The sequence below is a fragment of the Bubalus bubalis genome, chromosome 24, assembly GCF_019923935.1.
Source record: "Bubalus bubalis isolate 160015118507 breed Murrah chromosome 24, NDDB_SH_1, whole genome shotgun sequence".
Taxonomy (NCBI): Eukaryota; Metazoa; Chordata; class Mammalia; order Artiodactyla; family Bovidae; genus Bubalus; species Bubalus bubalis.
Window position 1 is genome coordinate 8,618,031 of NC_059180.1, and position 22,429 is coordinate 8,640,459.

Genomic DNA, 22,429 nt, shown 5'->3' on the forward strand with positions numbered 1-22,429 from the left:
ACGAGAGTAGGGTATTTAGTATAATGCTTGCTTCTAGGAGTTTGCTGGAAAGGATAATATAGAAGCTTCGTTGGAAAAATATATTAAAGGACATGTCTATTAAAGATAAATTCATTCACTCATATAGTCTTTTTTAGCACCTAAAATGTTCAGGGCCCTACGTGGGGTGCAATAGGGGAAGAAAATAAGACAGATACTACTGCTCTGAAAAAAATAAGAGATAATCACCGTTCTATGTGATGAATGCTATTCATAGGGTGTAGTAGGAAAACAAATAACCGTGCCTGGAGAGTGAGAACGTTTGAGCTACTCTAAGTAGACCACAGTCACTCAAAATTTGTTTGCCCATCCAGTACAGTCAGAAACACACATTTTAATCATTCATGCCTATTAAATTATTTGTTGTTCAATCGCTAAATTGTATCAGACTCTGTGACCCCCTGGATTGCAGCACACCAGGCTCCCCTGTCCTTCACTATCTTCCAGAGTTTGCTCAGATTCATGTCTATTGAGTCGGTGATGCTACCTAATCATCTCATCCTCTGTCACCCCCTTCTCCTCCTGCCCTTAAATCTTTCCCAGCATTAGGGTCTTTTCCCGTGAGTTAGCTCTTCCCATCAGAGGGCCGAAGTATTATAGCTTCAGCATCAGTCCTTCCAATGAATATTCAAATCGGGTTTGATCTTGAAGTCCAAGGGACTCTCAAGAATCTTCTTGTTTACTACCTTGGTTCAAAAGTCTGCAGTGGCCCAAGAACATGTCTTTCCAGCCTAGACAGGGATAGACTGCTATGTGTCCCTGAATGGCAACATGCCAATGCCAGACCTTTTTCTCTTTTCTTCTCACCTTAAAGTGAGAAGGATCATTGCCAGTAAAAGGTAAATTCTCATTTTTCTACTGAAAAATGCACAACCTAAAAGTTGTGAATTATGTTTTATTTGGCAGACAAAACCAAGGACTTAAGCCCAGGCAGCAGCATCTCAGACAGTCTGAGAGACTGCTCGGAAGAGGTAAGGGAGGAGCCAGGATACATAGGAGTTTTTGCAACCAAAGCCAGGTAGTCAGAACATGGAGAGATTACTGGGATTTTTGTTTGTTTTTTTAAAATATTTATTTGGCTGTGCTAGGTCTTAGATGCCACATGCAGGCTCTTTAGTTGTGGCCTGCAAATTCTTAGTTGAAACATGTGGAACCTAGTTCCCTGATCAGGGATCAAACACAGGCCCCCTGCTTTGGGAGCGAAGAGTCTTAGCCACTGGACCACCAGGGAAGTCAAGAAAGATTACTGTTAATTAAAAGAAAACCAAGCATCTCAAGTTGAGGAATTTAGTGCTTTCCTATGGATGGGAAGATGCAAAAGTTACAGCTCATTGAAATCTTTCCTTTGATATGCACCTCCGCTATCTGGGGCCAGTATCCTGTGCTTTTTCATCCTGAGTTTCTGGGGAGGGGTGTTGAGAGCGGACCTAGATGGCAGGCATCCTGTTTCTATCCTAAGTTCCCTTCCTTCGGCCGCTGTAAGGTGATGGCTTGATGCCTGCAACATCTTTGTTTACTGATGTGGCAGGCAACATTTTCCCCCCCATTGATCTAAGTCAGACGTCAGCTCTTTGAAGCCCCTTCAGGCCATCTAGCAGTGAAGAGAACTTATCTCCCTTCAGTAGCCATTTCTTCTAAGAGGATTAGGAGAAACCTCAGAGGCCATGGCATTTGAGCTGATTGTGAAGAGAAGTTGCAGCTCGCTAGGCAGAGAGAAAAGAGGGATGGACATCCTAGGCAGAAGCAGCAGAGCAGACGTGGTAAATTCAGGGCCTAAACACAGGGATCTCCAGGCAGATAGTATCAAGAGAAGAGAATGGCAAAAGCAAGTTCTCGTTCTGCCACAGCATGTGAGGGTTGAATGGGAGTGACCACGTGGAAGGGAATGGCAGGAGCGGTGATGGGGCAAATGGTCAGCAAGGTCAGTGAAGACAAGTGGCCGGACTTGAGAGGCACAGACAAGATGACTAACAGGATGGATGCTTGCAGGACTAGACACCTAATGGCAGACTACAGAGTGAAAACTCCAAAAACATTGGGGGGAAAAAAACGGGGGGCCATTTTTGGTATTTCCAAAACGCACCCAGTTGCACATCAGAATGGGCACCAAAATCATTCCAGTGCTTGTGGCCGCTGCGGACCGAACCCAGCCCTGGTGTTGGTAAAGCAGAGATCTAAAATGGGAGACTCAAGGATGGGCTCAGGCTCAGCCCCAAGAACTGGAGGTACCCTGGAGAGCCATCAAGAACAGCTGGAAATCCTGCCAGAAGTGGAAACTAGAGGTGGGGCTTTATGAATAGAGAATGTCAGCTGCAGCTACACGAAAAGGAGCTGAGAAGTGGCTCTCCAAATAAAGAACAGTGCTTACCTTGCAGAGATGGGAGTTATGGGTGGTGGGTTTTTTTTTTCTTTCATTATGTTTTCATGTATTTTTCCAGTATGTTTTTCTATAGTGATATTTTCATTTTAGAACAGAAAATAATAAGCTTTAATGTGACTGTTGCTTGGCAGTTGTCCTCCATTTCTGACTCCAGTTTAACACTCGTCTTTCACTGATACAGACCTAAACCCTTATTAGGCAGTTTCAGCTTCTGTCACTTTTTTTCATTGTGGGATACAACTTAAGAGGATATAGTTCCCTGACCTGGGATCAAACCTATGTCCCCTGTAGCAGAAGTCTGGAATCCTAACAACTGGATGGCAAGGGAAGTCCCTACAGTTTCAGCTTCTGGCTGGTCTTTTCCAGCCTGTCCTGTTGGTTCCTAAACCTCGGAACATCCCAAATCCACTGTCTTTTATTATTTCCCTTCCCTCCATCACCTTGGGGGAAGGGCAAGTGGGAAGTGAAGGCTTACGGGTTTCTGCTTGAGGCAATGAAAACATTTGGAGCTGTATAGTGGTAATGATTGTGCATTGCTGTGAATGCACTTGGTGCCACTGAACTGTTCTTTAAAATGGTTAAAATGGTAAATTTTATGGTTGTGTATTTTACCATAATAAAAAATTAAAAGAAAAACTTAAAAGAGTCAGCCACCTAAGGACCTGGAGCTGTGGGAAACACATCCCATGTACACAGGCTTGTATTCTGCGTATACCGGGGCAGAAGTATAACTCCAAGGACGTGACAACCTCAAACAGAGTCTCCAAATCATTTTCACTGAAGTCACTCTGTGGGAATCAAGACAATTGGCAGGGCCCAGCCCACAGTGACTTCACAAGCACTCAGCCACCATCGCCGCCAGCCCCTGCCCCCACAACCCTCAAGAATGACACACTCAGCTGCCAACAAGACATATTTCAAATAGTTTAATTTTAAAAATATTCTATTCAGTGCTAAAATATGTCTTCACTCACCGTTGTCCATTTCCATTTTCTTAAACTTTTTTGAAACAAAAAATAAAATCACAAAGTTCGATGAAACATGCAGATTTCAAAGAAAAGGGAACTTTCTAGAAAGTCTGGGCTGAAGGAGTACTGTGGGGATGAGTACTGTCAGAACCTCAAATTCTCGCTGGGGCAGAGTCTGCGGCAGGAGAGCTGGGGACCATGGCAGGAGGCAGGGGGATACTGGAATGAAATGTCCAGGTGGAAACGGCTGCGAGTATGTGCGTGTTTGTGTGTGTTGGGGGAAGAGGGTGGCTACAGTGGGGGGACAAAGGACTGTCAGCAGCCAGAGAGCCCACGAGAGGCAGGACAGCCTCAGGAATGGGTCCAAGTGCCAGGATAGCATGAAGTCTAGGTGGGACTTTTCTGCCGTCGTGTGGAGTTAAGCCCTTCCCTTCCCTCCAGAGTCCACTCAGGCATTCTCCAACAGCAGCCTACAGGGTCCCTAGCCCTGTGGGCAAGTCCATGAATCTACAGTCTCCGTTCAAGTTCAAGTAAGCCCTCGGCATGCTCTTCTCTGGAGGGTGCCTTCCCCCTCTCTTTCCTCTTGCAGAAGCACCAGCAGCTCAGTCCAGAGGCTGTGGAGCAGAGACTGCTACTGGAGGTGACAGATGATCCTGGAGCGGCTGAGGCGCCAGCCTCCTTGGGGTGCAAAGAGGACAGGAATGCTCCTCTTCTCAGGACCAGGCAGACACAGGTGCCAGGGACGGGAAGATGATGCTACGACCCCAGGTCCCACGTCCGCCTTCCAGCCCAGAAGGCTCTGAGGTGCAGGCTCTGGACCCCAGTGCTCGCCCTTACCCCAGCAACACAGCACAGCCAGAACCAGAATGCAATAAATAGAGGCATGGGGCCTGGAGGTGAAGGGCGCCAGGGTGGTGCTAGCTTTCCGATGCTGTCTGCGGCACTGCAGGCTGGTCCATACAGAAGCGTTTCAGGGGAGGGGCACTTGAGTCTTCCTCTTCCTCAGCAATCTAGATGCAGCCAGAGCATGGAATGACAAGGCATCCCTCTGAAGCAGACCTCCCCTTCCACCCTAATCACAACCCCGACTGTCTCACAGATCACAGGACCTCTTCCCTACCTCCTAACCTTCTAACCAGCATCCCTCGCTGCCTCCCAACCCCCACTACATCCCTCCCATGTTAGAGAGCCAGTGAACATCAACAGAGCCCTGATATTTTCCTTAGAAACTAGGAAACCCAAAGCACCTCCTTACCTGTGTCTCTAGAGGAACTGGTTCTTCCTTCGTGAGGGTCGGAGGTTCATCAGCAACTTCTGAGGCAGGCAGGGAGGGCTCTGAAAAAGCAAGTTCAGTGTAACGCAGGGCCTGATGGGACGGGAGACCCCCCCCAGGCTGGGGGAGTGTTCCTGAGAGGCGCCTTGGTGAAGGGGTATCCACTGGTTATAGAATCAACATAAGTTCTAAGAAGAAATTTGCAGAATCCAGTACAAAGGGCACTAACTCCGAAGTCAGAAGGAATGAAACAAATCAGGCAGTTCCACCAGCTGTGGGATCATGGCCAAGCAACTGAACTTTTTAAAACAACTTCCTCATGGATAAACGGAGACAACAGTTGCTATTCCATGAGGTTTTTGAAAGGAGAATCATGTTTGCTGTTTTAGTCACTAAGTTGTGTCCAAATCTTTTGTGACCCCATGGACTGTAGCCCGCCAGGCTCCTCTGTGGCATTTCCCAGCAAGAATACTGGAGTGGATTGCCATTTCCTTCTCTAGGGGATCTTCCCAACCTAGGGATCGAACCCGGATCTCTTGCACTGCAGGCAGATTCTTTACTGCTGAGCCACCAGGGAAACCCGAGACTCATACCAGGCCTCAAATATGAAAAGTGCCTTCCTTGCGGAGAGCCTGGCACTCAATTGTGTTGCTCTTTCTTTCCATCATTCTGTGAAAGGGGAAATACAACCATTTCCCAAAAGAGCCTCAAACAACGGACAAACGGCTTGAAGCTGCCAGCTCTGAGGCACCGTCTCTAACCAGTGACTCTTAAGAAGATCAAAAGCAAGAGCACGGCCCCTCCAAGACACACATCCTGGGCCAGGGAAGACTCACCCTCAAGGATCTCTTGGCCCAGCGTCGGGGGCTGGGAGTCGTCTGTGCGGAAGTCAGAGGTGTGCGCAGGGCTCAGGGACTCGCTCTGCTGGGGGCTGGGGCTCGAGTTGGTGCTGCTGTCCACCTTGAGCTGATAGACATCAGACACAGAACTCTGGTTGCTGTTTTCATCTGAAAATTAAACATGACAAAGGCAATGGCTGAGGCCGGTCACGCTCGAGGGGGACTCAGTACAGAGCCAAGGGCCTGGGGTCGCTGCAGACAGCGTGGACACAGCTGGGCACATACTGATCACAGCTGCAAACAGCCCCTGAACCAAGGGCAGACATTCCCAGGGCTTCTGCACATCGCAAATTACCAAGAGAATCTAAATTGACCAATTTAAGTACATGTTATTTTATGACATATATTCTAAGCACCACCGGATGCAGCCAGAATCTTTAAGTTTATGCAACATTTATGTCAGGGAAGTTAATATACGCATATGAGTCCCTTCTTTAGTATCCACTAATTATAGCTGGGACCTGGTATTTTCTCACAATCCAGTGAATGGAGGGACGTGGCTCTGCCTCTGAACCTTTCTCACAAGAGGTGTAGAAAATGACAGTCTGTCTGCCATTCTCAACTATCTGAAGGAGGGTGACAGGGTCTGGAGGTGGTCAGCTCAGGCCTTGCACCTGCCCAGGCTCTGCCTCACTGCCTCATGGACCACTGGATCCCACCTGGGAAGCGGTGTTGAAGGCTTAAAGTCACCACCTAACTTAAAAACTGACTCAACAATTCCTTCCTCTCCCCCACCTCCAGCAGCCAGTCACCAAATCGGACCTGTCCTACTGCTCTGATGCCACGTGTGTCCACCCCTTCCTCCCCACTGCCTCAGCTCAGGCCTGGCCTCTGGCAACAGCCATCCAGCTGCCCTCCCTTGGGTCTCAGCCTCCCCGCCGCAGACCTCACACCACTGCCAGGGTGAACCTTCTAAACCCTTCTGTGGTTCCTGCTGCCCACTAGAGGGCCCTATCACATCCTAAACACTGCTCTCGAATCTCCAGGCTCACTGCCTGCCATTCTCCCTACGTACCCTTGGCTCCAGCCAGGTCGGACCCAAACCTAAGAGCAGCCACCAGCACCGTGTCTGGTATGACGTGCTCCTTCCCATCTTCCTGAAAAGCCCCGATGCCTGCCAACCAGCAGCTCAGGCATCCTCTCCTCTGCAGAGCCCTGGGTCCCAGGCTCCCTTGGGTGGGCACGACCACCCCCTCTCAGGCTCCCGCCGCTTGCTGTGCACACCTGCATTTACTATGTTACACACTGGTCTCCCTCCGTTACACCCGGTGCAGGCAGGCTCTGTGGCTCACGGGTCCTTGAGCCTCCAGCACAGTACACAGGACCTGGCACCTGGCAGGAGTGCACTAAACGTTCAGGGCGTGAAAAGGGTGAGACGGTGGCCAGGCTGAAGAAGCGGAGCCTCCCGTGTCTCCCGGAGCTTTATGCTGCGGGGACAGCTCACGCAGCTAGAGGACTGTCCCCCTGTAGTCTCTTCTGTACCACGCCAACCGTGGGGTAGGGGCGGTTAGGGCAGAGGGAAGGAGGGGATACCTGGCTGTTCCCAGTCTAGCTCCAAAGAGAAAACTGTAAGCCTTTTCTAGTCTTCATCCTGCAATGACCACTATCTTCTACACTAAAATGGAAGTAGCATTTTATTACACAAAATAATAGAGTTCTGTCACTCCTCAGCTTAGGTAGATACTTTTCTCCTCCAAGTATCAGTTTTCTTAAATCGGGATGGTGGTAACTGCCTGGTTTATAACCCAGGCCGATGCAAATGTAAAAAGGAGGCGCTGCAGTGATAGTGTTCATAAGCAGGAACTGCCACACAGGTAGAAAAGGTTGCGCTCTCAGCGCGGTGCTGACTCAGGCCGGACGTCTACCGAAGACTGGCTTAGGAGGCGGAGCTTGGCCTAACTGTAGACAGACAGACAGACGCCCCAGCCTGGGGGTGGAAGGGGGAGGCGCCCCTCTGAAGCGCTCTCATCAAATGCACAGTCTAAAGAACAGAGCTTCTGATCCAGAAAACCAGGACCTACCACCGGTCCTCACTTACGAGTGACTAACTTTAGATGTGGCACCTCGCCTCCCTGAGCCTCAGGTTCCTTAACTGGAAAGTGAGGAGACTCGTCTGTCCTGCAGGGTTACTGTGAAGTCGAAACGCAAAGACTTCTGTCAGGTGCCCAGCCAAGACACCAGCAAAACCGTGGGCACTGAAATGACACACAGGCTAGTCTTCGGATTACTGATGGGTCATCTAAATGTTCATTTTCCTGCAAGAAAGACATGAGGATGCAACTCACCCTGGAATTCAAGAAGGAGAGAGGAATTGGCTGAGGCATCAGAGGGAAAGCCATTAGGTTCCCGGGCTGCGGAACTGTTCGATTTTGACTTTTCTTTCTAGAAAAGGAAAAAAAGAGGAATATGACAGAGCCAAGCAGAAGACTCACAGAAAGAGAGAAAGAAGGTGCTGAGACACCACAGAGGTCTGGATTAGGAACATGAGGAACAACGGGGGTTTTAAGACCCGAGGAATAACAGGATCTGGACAAGGTGTCCCCGGGCCTCAGTGGCTCTATCAGTAAAATGGACCCTTCCAGCGCTAATCTCATGACTCACAAGAGAGAGGCAGCTATATACATCTGCTTCCACTGGAGTTCTCTGTGGGACCCTCCTGCTTTCTGCCCTGATCAGAATGCTCTGCTCGATCCTTCCCTACATGGGTGAGAATTACAAAATACTCATTTGAGAAAAGATCCGTTTCAGGAGCACAGCTAGGGGTAAAAAGTGAAAGAAGAAAAGCCCTTTGACTGGACAAAGGAAGGAGTCACTTTATATGCAATGTGAGCAGGGACAGGACAAGGGGCCCCTCCAAGCTCTACTCCTGACCAACCCACCCCATCCACTTGGAGTGACCTCCCATGTCCACCTCTGCCTTCAAGCGGGATGCAAGTCACATGGGTGGGGGAACCACAGTGGAAGGTAAGCACCAGCTTGCAACACGCCAGCCCACATGAAAGGCAATCACCAACCCAAGCATTTGCAAATGAGAGCATCCTCACAGCTGAAATTTCAAATCTGGACAATCCCAAACTTACTAATCCATACTTCACATACTTGTCACTTTATCGTACATGCATTGTACTAGTAACACAGCTTAGTTTTTGTGAATACTCGCAATCGTAACTCGGCAATAAGTCAACTGTACATATATGTGTATGTAGTCCTTCCCTTCTGTTTTATATGCAAACATAATTTTAGTGCAATTACACTTTACCATTTAACTACAGAGGCTACCTAAACATGATTTTTACTGGCTGCATAATATTCCTGGTATCATACTTACTCAATCACTACTCAACTAGTGGACATTTAGCTTTACCTCATTTAGGACTGTGTTTGTTTAGTACCAGTAGAAATCAATCTACAATGCTTAACTTTTATTTTTCCTGGATTACTGGCTAAATTCACACCAAAAAAAAAAATTCTTCTAGATCAGAAAGTATAAACATATTTCTCTTAAAATACCCTGTGCCTCCCTACTCTCTACTAGAAGGCTGGCAATACATTTGGAGTATGAGCGTCACAGCACCCATGCCAACTTTTGGTCTTACTGTTATTTTTCCCTGATCTCTCCTTAGTTCAATGACTCTGTGCTCACGTAAAATATGCATTCACTGTAAGAAATTCTGAAAATACCGGGAAAGAGATGAAAATCACCTGCACAACCAGAGATGCCCGAACATAATTGTATCGAAACGGACCGTGATTCAATCTTATAACTTGCTCCCCACCCCAACTCATCATATTAAAAACATTTTTCTATGCCACTGAGTGGTTTTTCAGACCATCTTTTAAAAGGGTAACAAAGCTGTACAATATACAGGTGCACAATAACTTAATTCTTTACAGCTAAGATCTTCATTTTGCTTGCAATTTTTAAATATCACGAACAATACTGGAATACTCAACACTGCAGATGTACCTTGTACACATCACGATTACGTCCTGAGGATAAATGTCTAGAGGTAAAACTTCTAGATCAAAGGCGTAAATATTCTGAAGGCTCCGACACACACACCCTCTCAGCTTTACTGAGGTATAACTGACAAATAAAACTGTACAATATTTAAAGTATATCCTGGGGTAATTTGATATGTGTATATATTGTGAAAGAATTCCCAACATCTGGTTAATTAAGCTTTTTAAGTATACATATATGATCAACCTGTAGAAAGTTTGTTCCAGTTAATTCTCCCATCAGCAGTGTCCCACTCCCTTACATCCTTCACGTATTCTTCTTTACCAATTTGACCATTTTCGATTTTTCCTAACCTAACAGGTCTATGCTAGTACCTTTGAAGCTGGCACACTACCACAAACCACTGGAAGGTAGATAAACCAATGGACCTCAGGGTCCAGCTCAGAAACCAATACAAACACTGTGAGAAGTCCTTCGGAGAGACAAAGGGAGCTGAGTCCTGGACAAGCAGAACCTGAAATAGCAAAAGGGGATGTCCCCCAGGTCCAGTGGTTAAGACTCTGCACTTCCTATGCAGGAGGGGCAAATCTGATCCCTGGTTGAGGAAGTGAGATCCCATATGGCACAAGTGGAAAAAAAAAAAAGAAATAGGAAAGGGCCAGGGGCTTCCGTTTGAGCAATGGGGAAGGGGGTGTCAGCACAAGAGATCGAGCAGCCTGACCTGTGGCCTCTATGGTATTGGCATCACCAGAGCCAAGGGTAGATGAAAAACAAAGGGTGGCCCCAGAGCCCCTCTAACTTTCACCCACCGGCTTCCATGGACTTGGCAAGGATGGCTGCTCGCAGATAAAGGCAGCATGTGGAGACTGGTACTAGAGAGCTCCCTGGGAGACAGCGGAAGATGAGAGAGGGGCAAAGGGAAAGGCTGAACCCCCGAGGCTAATCCCATCCCCTCAGCTATTTAGAGGAGAAAGCACGGAGCTTGGGCTCACATTCTCCCCTCGGTTACATGCTTCTAGCCAACACAGCTCAAAGTCGAAAGGAAAAGATGAGTGCACAGAGAAAACTAACCAGACACTGGAGGAAAACAGACACCACGAAAAAATTAACAGAGCAAGCTATGCCAGGAAAAGTGCACTAACAGGACAGAAGAATTTAAATAAAACATGGCAACTCTCCTCAGAAAGACAAAGATGACACGGGAAAGTCGTTCTGAACCACTGCCAAGGATATTTGGTATGAGCAATGAAATTGTTCAAAGTAAAAATTAGGTGAATGAGTTTATTAGCAGAAATAGATAAGAGCTGAAGAAAAGATTAATGAGCAAAAACTAGATGAAGAAGTCAGAATATACAAAGAAAGGATAAAGAGATGAAACAAACTAAAAGTTAAGAAATAAAGCTAGATGTCAACATCACAGGATATTCCACTTAGGGAGTCCCCTGGTGGCCCAGTGGTTAGTATTTCAGGCGCCCAGTGCTTTGACCAGGGTTCAGTCCCTGGCCAGGGAACTGAGATCCCACAAGCCACACGGTGTGGCCAAAAAAAGATGAAATTCCATTCAAAACAAAGGACAGGGTAGGGATGAAAGGGTGGGGGGAGGGGGGTGATGGAGACCAGAGGCTCAGAGGAAAAATACAGAATTTGATAAGCTTTATACATTGATATGGAAAATTGGTGTAAGTCTTATTAGGATGGAAGTTGCCAATAAAAAGATTAAAAATAGAATGTAGAACTTCCAGATCAGCAGAAGAAAATCTGTCTAGTCATCATGAGGTGAAGAGGAAAAAAAGAAAAGGAAAGTGTATTATGACTGAAATCCTTGTCCATAAAAATAGAATTTTTAGGTGGTCACACTTTCCCAGCCTTTCTGGTGCCTAGACATGCCACAGTTATTATGAACACTTAGTACATACATCTTAAGGAGACTTCTGGGAAACTCCTTAAATTCATGAAAACACTATTTGCCAACCCTTCCTTCCACTCTCTTACTGCCTTGAACTTGAATATGCTGAATGATGACTGGAGCTCGAACTTGGAATATAAGGTCAAACACGAACAGAGGAATGGGGAATTATTTAATGGGTTCAGAGTTTTTTACCTCTGCAAGACGAAGAGTTTCAGAGATGGGTTATACAAGGTGAATGCACTCAACACTACTGAACTGTACACGCTGCAGAGGTTAAGATGGTAAACTTCATGATATGTATATTTTACCACAACAGAAACAGCGTAAAATGAATAAAACCATTACTCCCTTAAAAGTAAATTAAAAAAGAAAAGGAATAGAGAGGGTGCCAGAAACCTGGGTCCCTGGGGACTCTTAGAACAAAATTACCACACCAGTCCTGGACTGCATACTTCTGTTTCTCTAAGAACAAAATAACTGCTTTAAACCACTGCTATTTTGAGTTTTCCCTCACCCACAGCTAAACCTAATCCTAATATGCCCAATAAGCAGAAAAATGTAAAACGGGGAAAAACAGTATTACAAGACATACCAGGCAAATACAAATCAAAAGAAGATGGGATATAAAGTGCAGTATCAGATAAAACAGAATTTGAGGTGAGAAAGGGACAAAGAAGGACATTACATACTGGTAAAAGGAGGAACAGGTCAAGATGAGGTAAGAATCATAAACATACATGGATCAAAAATAGAGCTTCAAAGTACAAAGGATAACTGACTCATAGACCATGAAAGATACAAAGAGCTGACTCATTTGAAAAGACCCTGATGCTGGGAAAGATTGAGGGCAGCAAAAGGGGACGACTGAGGATGAGATGGTTGGATGGCATCACCGACTCAATGGACATGGGTTTGGGTGGACTCCGGGAGTTGGTGATGGACAGGGAGGCCGGGCGTGCTGTGGTTCACGGGGTCGCAAAGAGTCGGACATGACTGAGCGACTGAACTGCACTTAAGACCATGAAGAAGCAAACAAACCAACAATTTCACACACTCTTTTCAGAAACATACAGAGCAAACCATACAAAGATGAGCAAAGATACAGCCAAGATTTGGATAACATAACAAATCCTTCAATTGTTTAATTTCATATCGAGAGTATATATCTGTTTTAATTTTAAGTGAACTGTCCACAATTCAATTACAGATCACATCACAAAAAAAGTCCCAGTAATGCCAAAGAACAAATACCCTACCAATTCCATACAATCAGAGCACCAATTTTGAAAGGACAGCTTTCAAAAACCTCACATATCTAAAAACTAAATATCATTCTATTAAATAACCTTTGAGTTAAAGAGGAAACCAAAGAGAAACCTATGAAAATCTTACAGCTAAATGACACCATCATGATATCCTGACACTCATGTATGTCCAAATCTGTGGGAGATAACTACAGAAGTGAAATGGACTGCAAAAAAAAAAAAAAAAAAGGCAAAGAAAAACAAGAAAAAGAGTGCTAAGTGTTCAACACAAGAAGTGGAAAAAACAGAATAAAACAAAAAAAGGAAAATAACAAGGGCAAAAATTAATCAAATAGAAAACAAAGCAAAATGAAAGAAAGATGAACAAAAATTACACGATGATTCTTTTAATAAAGATTTTAGGACCATGTTACATGGGAAAAACATAAATAACAAATGTGAAAAAGACAAAATAATTACCAACAGAGACTTTAAAGTACAAAAGGATATTATAAATGACTACACAGCAGTACACATGAAAACTGATCGGTGTTCGTCAGCAGGGGTACTGCTGGCCTTCTGGACAGGCTGATTAATTCTTCACTGCACAGGACTGACTCATGTGTTGCCAAAAGCTTAGCATGGCTGGCCAACCAAACAGTGCCTTGCCTCATTTCTAAACACTCTTGGGGAAGTGGGTAAGGGTGAAGACTCAGCACTGTCCCCCATTAAAGACACAATCCCCTACTTGAAATGGAAACGTTTTTTGGAAAGACACAAAACAGCAAAATAAGTACAGAAAAAAGGAAAACCTAAATACGTCAACCACCATGAGAGCCACTGTAATGATAATCAACGCCTCTCCTGCCACCAGACCCAGAACGTACTAAAGGTAGGGCCTTCATTTTATGCAAGTTGTTCTAGAAATCAAAAGAGGGGAAACTACCTAATTTGCTTTAGGATGCTGGTGTAAACAAGGTAAAGATAGCATAAGAAAAGAAAATTACAGACCAATTTACAAACCAGATGCAAATACCTCAATTATTTGTGAACTGAATGTAACATTATGAGAAAAAAAAGAAGAAAGGCATGTCCCAGTAGAATCTGTCTTAAGAATGCAATGGTTCAAACATCAGAAATTCATCATTTTAATAGATTAAAGGACGAAAGTCCCATGAACATTTAAGTAAACACAGGAAAAGCAGCTGGATTAAGTCCAAATTATCTATTCATAACTTTTAATAAGCCTCAGAAAACTAAAAAGAGGAGGGAATTTTTCATTCTGGTAAAGACTATCTTTCCAAAAACCTACAAGAGAGAAAACTCACCCTACTTAACATGAAGACCACACTAAAAGCATAGTAAATAAATCTAGTGCACAAACATAATATAACAACAAAAAAATGGAAAGCTCAAAAACAAAAGCATGTGAATACAGCACACAGGGATGACGTCACATACCAGTGGAGAAGGACAGATTATGGAGTGACCAGTATTAGGGGCAGTGGCTCATGACATGAAGGAAAATTAAAATTAGATTCTTATCTTCACCATTAAAAAAAAAAAAAAAAACCTACATGGATTAAAGGTCTAAAAATGAAAGTTAAAATTAAAAAGCTAGCAGAAGATGCAGAAGTCCTCTATAACCAGGAAATGGAGAATAATTCTGAAACATCACCCTGGAAGTAAAAATCAGAAGGAAAAAGTTAACTTGACAGAAAAAAATTAAAGGCTATTACTGACAAAGTTATCATATGCGACATGTTAGACAAAGACAACTGCCATGTACAAAACTAATTCGAGTTTTCTGTATCTATAACATAAAAGAATCAATGCAAATCAGAAAAGTAAAGACAGGAAGTCCAATATAAGAATAAGGAAAATTTAAGAAATCAGAGGGGAATTCCCTGGTGGTCCAGTGGTTAGTAAGACTCCACGCTTTCACTGCTGAGGGCCTGAGTTTAATCCCTGGTTGGGGAACTAAGATCCCACAAAGCCACACAGCCATAAAAAAAAGAAAGAAGAAATCAGAGAAGAGGAAATCTAAATGTATAAAAAGGAAATCTGAAGAGATAAAATTATCAATCTCCCTAGTGTTCAGAAAAATATAGAATAAACAAAGAGATACTACTTTACATCTACCAGACTAACAGGATTTAGGAATTAGGTGTTCAGTTCAGTTCAGTTGCTCAGTTGTGTCCTACTCTTTGCGACCACATGAATCGCAGCACACCAGGCCTCCCTGTCCATCATCAACTCCCGGAGTTCACTCAGACTCACATCCATTGAGTTGGTGATGCCATCCAGCCATCTCATCCTCTGTCGTCCCCTTCTCCTCCTGCCCCCAATCCCTCCCAGCATCAGAGTCTTTTCCAATGAGTCAACTCTTTGCATGAGGTGGCCAAAGTACTGGAGTTTCAGCTTTAGCATCATTCCTTCCAAAGAACACCCAGGACTGATCTCCTTCAGAATGGACTGGTTGGATCTCCTTGCAGTCCAAGGGACTCTCAAGAGTCTTCTCCAACACCACAGTTCAAAAGCATCAGTTCTTTGGCGCTCAGCTTTCTTCACAGTCCAACTCTCACATCCATACATGACCACTGGAAAAACCATAGCCTTGACTAGATGGACTTTTGTTGGTAAAGTAATGTCTCTGCTTTTGGATATGCTATCTAGGTTGGTCATAACTTTCCTTCCAAGGAGTAAACATCTTTTGATTTCATGGCCGCAATCACCATCTGCAGTGATTTTGGAACCCCAAAAATTAGGTGTTAGATGATACCAAATGTTGGTGAGGATGTGGGAAACAGGAGGTCACTATCCAGGGCAGCCATTCAGGACAGAGATCTGGCCACATCGAGTAAAAACAATCACGTATGGGACTTCCCTGGTGGTCCTGTGGCTTAGAATCCACACTCCTAATGCAGGAGGCCCTGGTTTCAATCCCTGATCCAGGAACTAGATCCTGCATGCTGCAATTAAGACCCAGCACAACCAAATAACTAACTAAATAAATAAATATTTTTAAAAATCAATCATATATGGATAGCCAACAACAGAGCAATCTCACTCCTGGGCATCTAATCCAGAGAAAACCTCTCACGAGTCCTCAAGGAGAATGGATGAAGGCTGTTCACCACAGTCAACCAGGCTACCCAAGAAAGCTGGCAGCAAAACACACAAACAGACCCGTATCTATACTTGAAACACAGCAAAGGTGGTTCTACAGAGCAAGAAGAAACGAACAGTCTCTTCAAGTGGGGGCACAAATGCATACCCACATGGAAAAATATGAAATTGGGCCCTGACTTCAAAATACACAAAAATCAACTCCAGGTATATTATAAATGGGAACAGAATAACTAGCTTGTAGATTATATGGGAAAATATCTTTGTAACCTCAAAAAAGGAAAAGATTTAAGATATTTAAAAGCACTATAAAGAAAAGGACTTTATTTTATCTACATTAAAATTAAAAAAACTTCTGCTACTCAAGCCTGCATAAACAGAGGGTGAAGACAAGCCACGGAATGGAACAAGGTACAGACAGTATTCAATCAATAAAGAATATGTGTCCACAACACAGAGAATCCCTACAAGTTGCAAGAAAAAGACCATAACCAAACAGACTTAAACTGGCACTGCCTAAAAGAGGAAATCCCAAAGGATGGTGAAAAAGTTGTCCATCTCATCAGTAATTACATCCTTAATCACCATATCAAAACCAAAATGAGCTATCTTAATACATGAAGTCCAACAACACCAACTGTTGATGAGGGTTTGGAGCCGTGAGAACTCTGGTATCTGCTGGGAATATACAATGGTACAATCACTTTGGCATTCCTGGTATAGGTCAAAATACACATATCCTAAGACTTGGCAATTCTACTCCTAGGAATATATTCTAGGAAAACTCGCACACATGTTGACCCGTATACAAAATAAGAACGTTCACAGGAGCTTTGCTCCTATTATCCCAAACTGGAGACAATCCAAATATCCATCTATGGGAAAATGGATATTAATAAATTATGGTACAGTCCTGTAACAGAACTCCATACATCAAGGAAAAGGAACAAACAGCTCCAAAGACAACATGGATGATTCTACAAACCTAACACTAGGCAAAAAAGTCAGACCCACAAAAATAGATAATTTGTGATGCTGTTTATATAAAGAAATGTGTAAGCACACATGACTAAAGAAGTAGTAAGAAAAGCAAAAGAAGGAGACTGATCTCCTCTGGAGGGGATAAAGAGGGATGAGGGGAAGTTTCAGAGGCTGCTGGGGAAGTTAACAACGTCTATCTTTTGACATAGGTGGTTTTTACAAGGGTATTAGCTTCATATTTTTTTCCCTGTATAGTACATTATGTTTTAGATACCTTTGTATGCATTTTATAGTTCAGATCTTAGAATAAAAAGAGAGGGAGAACTCTGGGAGTTTATCACTCAGGGAATGTATTGATAGATAAATGTGGTTACTGCACATAAGAGAATATAATGCAAGAGTAAAGATAATAATTTTATTTACAATTACAGAAACATGTTTGAGTTTTCACACAAAAAGACAAAAGAGGTTTACAGCACAATGCTATATATAGATGCAAAGTTTTGAAAATACAAATATGAAACAAAGCTGTGTATTTTTCAAGAATATACAGATGTACAAACAAAATCATGGAAGGGGAATTAGAAAGGCATATATACATACAAAACACATCTAATATGCTACAGTGGGCAGCAGGAGTCCACAAACTTTTTCTGATGAGGCCAATAATAAATATCTTGGGCTTTGCAGGCCATTAGATGTTATGGCCTACTCAATGCTACCATTACAAATCAAAAGCCACCACAAATAAGGAAACCAGCGGGCACAGGTGTGTTCAAATTAAACTATATGGACTCACAGGGAGCAGGCCTGGGGTGTAGTTGGTCAAGCCCTGGAAAAGAGGAATGGGTTAAGAAAAGGGAATAACGGGGAGAAGGGGGAATCTAATAAAGTGAGAGGCTTTGCATGGACCAATGACAGACAGGTCCCTGAAGTATTTTCAACTCAATTCTGGGGAAATAAATCCCATAACAGCTAAGAAGCAATCAAAGAAAGAAAGAAAGAAAGAAGACGTTACCTTTTTGTTGTTTTGATTTTCTTCCACACTTACCTCCTTGCTGTCGGTCACAGGAACCCACTTAAATATCCTAAGGGACGTGTCACCCACAGTCACCCACTTCTTCTCCCTAAAACAAAGACACTTCTCAGAACCGATCAAATAAAACAGATTTTCTGATCAGAACTTGTGCTTTTCTACTTCTCACCAGATCATGTTGTCAACCTTAAATGCTTCATAAACTGTCAAATCATACTTTACTTTTCAAGGCAAAATCACCCTTTCCAGAAACACTTCACTATCGAATTCCTTTAGCCCCAAACCTTCCGCCTGTCACCTCTGCTCACATGGTGTACCAAAAACATTTTTTTCCTCACAGACTACAGTAGTATGGAGTATGAGCACATTTTCAAACTCAGGTATCCATCTTGCATAACTTCTTCATCTCCCCAAAACTAATTCAATCCCACTGATTTTATAAAGTCCTATTATAAAATAGGATATATAAGGATAAAGAATATATAACATAGTGTCCCTATCTTGGGAACTCATAGCAATGAAAGATAAGTAAAGAAATCATTGTAATATGTGAAGGCGGCAAGAAAGAAGGCTGAAAGACCAGGATATTCCATGGAAGGCAAAACTCCGTGAAACTCTGGGTGCATCAGTCACTCAGTGTGTCCGACTCTTTGTGACCCCCTTGGACTGTAGCCCACCAGGCTCCTCCACCCATGGGATTCTCCAAGCAAGAATACTGGAATGGGTTGCCATTTCCTTCTCCAGGGGAATCTTCCCAACCCAGGGATCAAACCTGTGTCTCCCACATTGCAGGCAGACTCTTTATCATCTGAGCCACCAGGGAAACTCTGGGTTGAAACACAATTCCAATAACCAAGGAGCAGGACACGATGCTTTCAGCTAACAGAACTGGGCCTTACACTGGCTTTTGGAAGAGGTGAAGGCCAAGCACCATGGAAAGATGGCTTTAAGATTTCGTTTTACAGAAGAGGGTACTTTTGAGATAGGCCTTAAAAAAAATGAGTAGCTGTTCTCCCCTCCCCACACATACCTGGGGAAGGAAAGGCAAGTAACATTCTTGAATAAGGGTGCAGATTACGGATGGCCAGAGTTGGGGAGCCTGAAGTGTGACTTCTGAATGTTTTGAGTCCCAATGTGAGCACAAAAAAGCAAAAAAAGTAACTGCTCTTATTCATGATGCTATTCAGCAAATGACATCACAAAAATATAGAGACTGTGATGTAACAGAAAGAAGAATGAACTAAAGACTTAGAAACTGGAATTAATTCCTGGACAAGCCACTCATTTATTCCTCATTTATTCAACAAGTATTGAATCTACAAGACCCTCCGCTAGGTCCTGGGCACACAGGAACAAGATACACAGTCCTGACTCTCCCGGCCTGAATCCCAACTGTAAACAGACAGCACACAACTCATTTCAGTTAGAAACCTGATCATTAGATTCAACCACATCAAACTGCCATTTCTGCAGATAAAAAAGGCAAATATAGAGGTCTTATGGTTCAACCTAATGCCACTGTGGAAAGCTCCAAATAGGAGAGGACCTGATTTAGACTGGGGCTCTTGAAAGGTTTTGGTGAGGAAGCAACTGCAGAGCAGAGCCAGGCACTAACTAGGCAAGTGGAAGGAGTGGGTAAAGCAAAGTTGCCCGGTGGAAAGAAAGGTGGTGTGCCTCCAACTGAAAGATGGTCAGCATCTTGTGAAAGAGGGCAGTTTGAGCCAGTCTAGTGAGGTATGAAGGATCATTTTTGGTCTTTATCCTAAGGACAAGAAGAGATCAATGAAGCATTATTTCCTAAGCAAAAGAGTGCTAAAAAATTAACACTTGAGAAAAATACAAAGTAATGAATGGACCAGGGAACTGGGCCAGTCCTGAAGCAGGCAGGCAGATCACAGGGAGTTGAGTACAGAGTTCTAGGTGAGACAGAGTTCCAGGTGACAGAAGATGCTTAACTGCCCTTGGCTGCAGGTGAGGAGAGAGATGGACAGAAGAGGAAGGGATGCCCAGTCCGACTCGGAGGAGGAAAATCATTAACTATTTAACTAGTATTTGTAAGTCCTTAGAGATGAGGAACTTGGTCCTGTAGCAAAATGGACAAATAAACATGCAAATGAATAAAGTTCAAGGTAATGACGACCCCTCAGCTTTCCAGGTGGCTCAGTGGTAAAGAACCCACCTGCCAAAGCAGGAGACACGGGTTCGATCCCTGGGTTGAGAAGATACCCTGGATAAGGAAATGGCAACCTACTCCAGTATTCTTGCCTGGAAAAACTCACGGACAGAGGAGCCTGGCGGGCTATATGGGGTCGCAAAGAATAGGACATTACTTAGCGACTAAGGAGTAACAACAATGACTCTAAAGGGAGCGGAGGGTGAAGGGCAGGAGGTCTTGGAGAAGGCTTTCTGGAGAGAGCTAACACCTACCCGGCTTTAAAGTTATTAGTAAAGTAAAAGTTATCGGTAGCAATCAGCTAGAGAAAAGTACTCAAGAAGTTGGCGCAAACACTGGAGCTCCTGGTACAAAACAGGCGGTCAACCTGCGCCTGCAATGAACATGACAGGAGCCGTTTCCAAACAAGGGGGAGATCCTGACTCTTCTAACAGCTCCCAGGTCACCAAGAGAAAATGCCTATCCAGCTCGCGCGCGTGAGCCCATATTAGGAGAAAGACAGGAATTTTTATTCTAATGACTCCCTAGCCCCGTGGCAGGTGGCTTGCCTGAAAGTTCTCACCTAACCCAGACTCCTTAATACGCAGAGTGCTCAGTATGGCCAACGGGAACCCCTCAGAGATTGTTAGTTAGTACACGGGACAGTTCAGAACGCAAAAGGTTCCTCAGGCATGCGGGCGCGAAGACTACGCCCGCGCGGACTCGCAGCTAAACAAACCCCTCAGACCCGGCGTCGCCGGAAGCCGGCAGATCCCCGCCCGCGCCGCGCTGCCGGGGGGTGGGGGGTGGGGTGGGGGGGGGGGGGGGGCGGTGGGCGGGCCCGCGGGCCGGGAAGCCCTCTGATTGGTCGCGGCCGGCGCGCCCTCTGACCTCACGCCGACGCGAGCGGCTCCCTCCTCCCGCCTTCTCCGCTCCCCCCTCCCCCAAGCGCCTGCCGGTCGGCTCCCACCCCGCCCGCCACTTCGCCGCTGCTCTGGACCTGGGCCGGCGGCCTCCCCCACCAGCACCCTTGGGCCTGGCCCCTCACCATTTCCGCACTTTCTCGATGGCTGCCATCACCTTCTTGATGTCATCCTTGGCCCGGCTGCGGGTCTCGGCCCGGACCGACCGGCCCGACATGGCGGCGGCGGGAACGGCGGGGGCCGGGGCACTGCTCCCAAGACACCGAGAATCGCGCGCCTCACGCGCCGCCGCCCGCCCGGCGCAGCAGCGTCACCGCAGCCGTCGCCCCCTCCGTGCGCGCGTGCGCGAGAAGTGCGCGCACCCGCCCTCCCTTTGGGGCTCGAGGCATCAGCGCGCCTGCGCGCTCCGCCCCAGGTGCCCCACCCTGGGCGTCCCACCCAACAGGCCCCACCCTGGGAATCTCAGAGGCCACTGGGCTCCCAAGCGGGCCAGGGTCTGCGGGCCAGCTGGCAGCACGTGTTGTGTGCAGGGTGAGGTGCGAGGCGCTGCCAGTGGGGTCTCTGGCTCTTTCCCAGGACAACATCTTACTTTTCTGGCCAGGCTGCAACCATAATCTATATTTTATGGACTTGACACCAATGTTACCAAGGTTCTACACTATCCTGTACTGCTATCCTGTTTGGGGCCCTCGCTCCCCAGATACACCAATGTGCTCCAACTATAGAGAATTTCACACCTTCAGTATGCCTTCCAACGTTTGCACACCTCTGTTCTCACCTGGAATTCTCTTATCTCTTCTTGATGAGCACTTACTCTTCCAACATTCAGTTAGAATTCCAACAAGACTTCCCCCTGAGATCCTGAGGTGCCCCTTTGTCCATACTTGACACTCTACATCAATGTCTCATTTAATTCAGCAATCGTTGGTTAAATGATGCCTGCACTGTGCAAGTTGGCATGAAAAGTGCTGAGGACAAAATTGGGTTTTGCTTTCAAAGAGCTTCCAGTTGAGCAGACCATGCAGACCAGAAAACAAGCATTTCAAATGCCATTTTATAAATGCTAGGTTAAAGGAAAGTAGTGTACAAGGTGCTATGACAACCCTGATCTAGATGAAGGGTGTCCAGAGGCATCTGGGGAAAAAATGACCTTGAACTTTAATTTGGAGAATACAGTAGATGCGATTGCTCTAAGTCCTCACTGTGTCCACAGATGCTCAGTAGATGTTTGGGTGAATATTCAGTCTTCATTGCAGCTCCCTGTCTTCCCCTGTCATCCCAGGCGTTCATGCTTTCCGTATGCAGAGAGGGCCCTGAAGCAACCGCTTCAAGAAACAGAAAGGAAGCAGGTGACAGTTTGCATTGCTTGGTAGTGGCCACTTCTTTCACCTCTAGAGAAACTTCCTTCTGTGTACCCAGAGAACTGTCTCACTAACCCCGAACTTGACATAGCGTCTATGACTGTTCCCCCTCTGTCATCCACCAATATCATGGCTCGATAAGCACGTATCATCTTGCTGATGAGGAGCCCA

At 45.2% G+C, this 22,429-nt stretch overlaps 1 protein-coding gene across 2 annotated transcripts; it reads right to left on the reverse strand.

The window, feature by feature from the left end:
* Window positions 1-3,330: 3,330 nt before the first annotated feature.
* BCL7B (BAF chromatin remodeling complex subunit BCL7B) lies at window positions 3,331-21,275 on the reverse strand. 2 transcript variants are annotated; one of them, XM_025274610.3, is made up of 7 exons: window positions 21,023-21,275; window positions 17,838-17,913; window positions 8,161-8,256; window positions 7,845-7,941; window positions 5,497-5,667; window positions 4,643-4,722; window positions 3,331-4,397 (listed from the first exon to the last, which is right to left on the reverse strand). In XM_025274610.3, the coding sequence occupies exons 1-7, from the start codon at window positions 21,112-21,114 to the stop codon at window positions 4,305-4,307; spliced, it is 705 nt and encodes a 234-aa protein (XP_025130395.1). In that variant the 5' UTR covers window positions 21,115-21,275; the 3' UTR covers window positions 3,331-4,304. The 2 variants fall into 2 exon arrangements, with proteins under 2 accessions (XP_025130395.1, XP_025130396.1); XM_025274611.3 differs by lacking the exon at window positions 8,161-8,256 and having other exon boundaries at window positions 21,023-21,264.
* Window positions 21,276-22,429: the final 1,154 nt, after the last annotated feature.

What these genes read in the sequence shown, in the direction of transcription:
- BCL7B (XM_025274610.3), bottom strand. Translation starts at nt 21,114, where the DNA reads ATGTCGGGCCGGTCGGTCCGGGCCGAGACCCGCAGCCGGGCCAAGGAT. An exon ending in ATCGAGAAAGTGCGGAAATG is followed by an intron (nt 17,914 to 21,022) that starts GTGAGGGGCCAG and finishes TCTTTGTTTTAG; the next exon opens with GGAGAAGAAGTGGGTGACTG. An exon ending in CTGTGACCGACAGCAAGGAG is followed by an intron (nt 8,257 to 17,837) that starts GTAAGTGTGGAA and finishes TCACCCATGTAG; the next exon opens with GGAAGGATCGAGCAGAGCAT.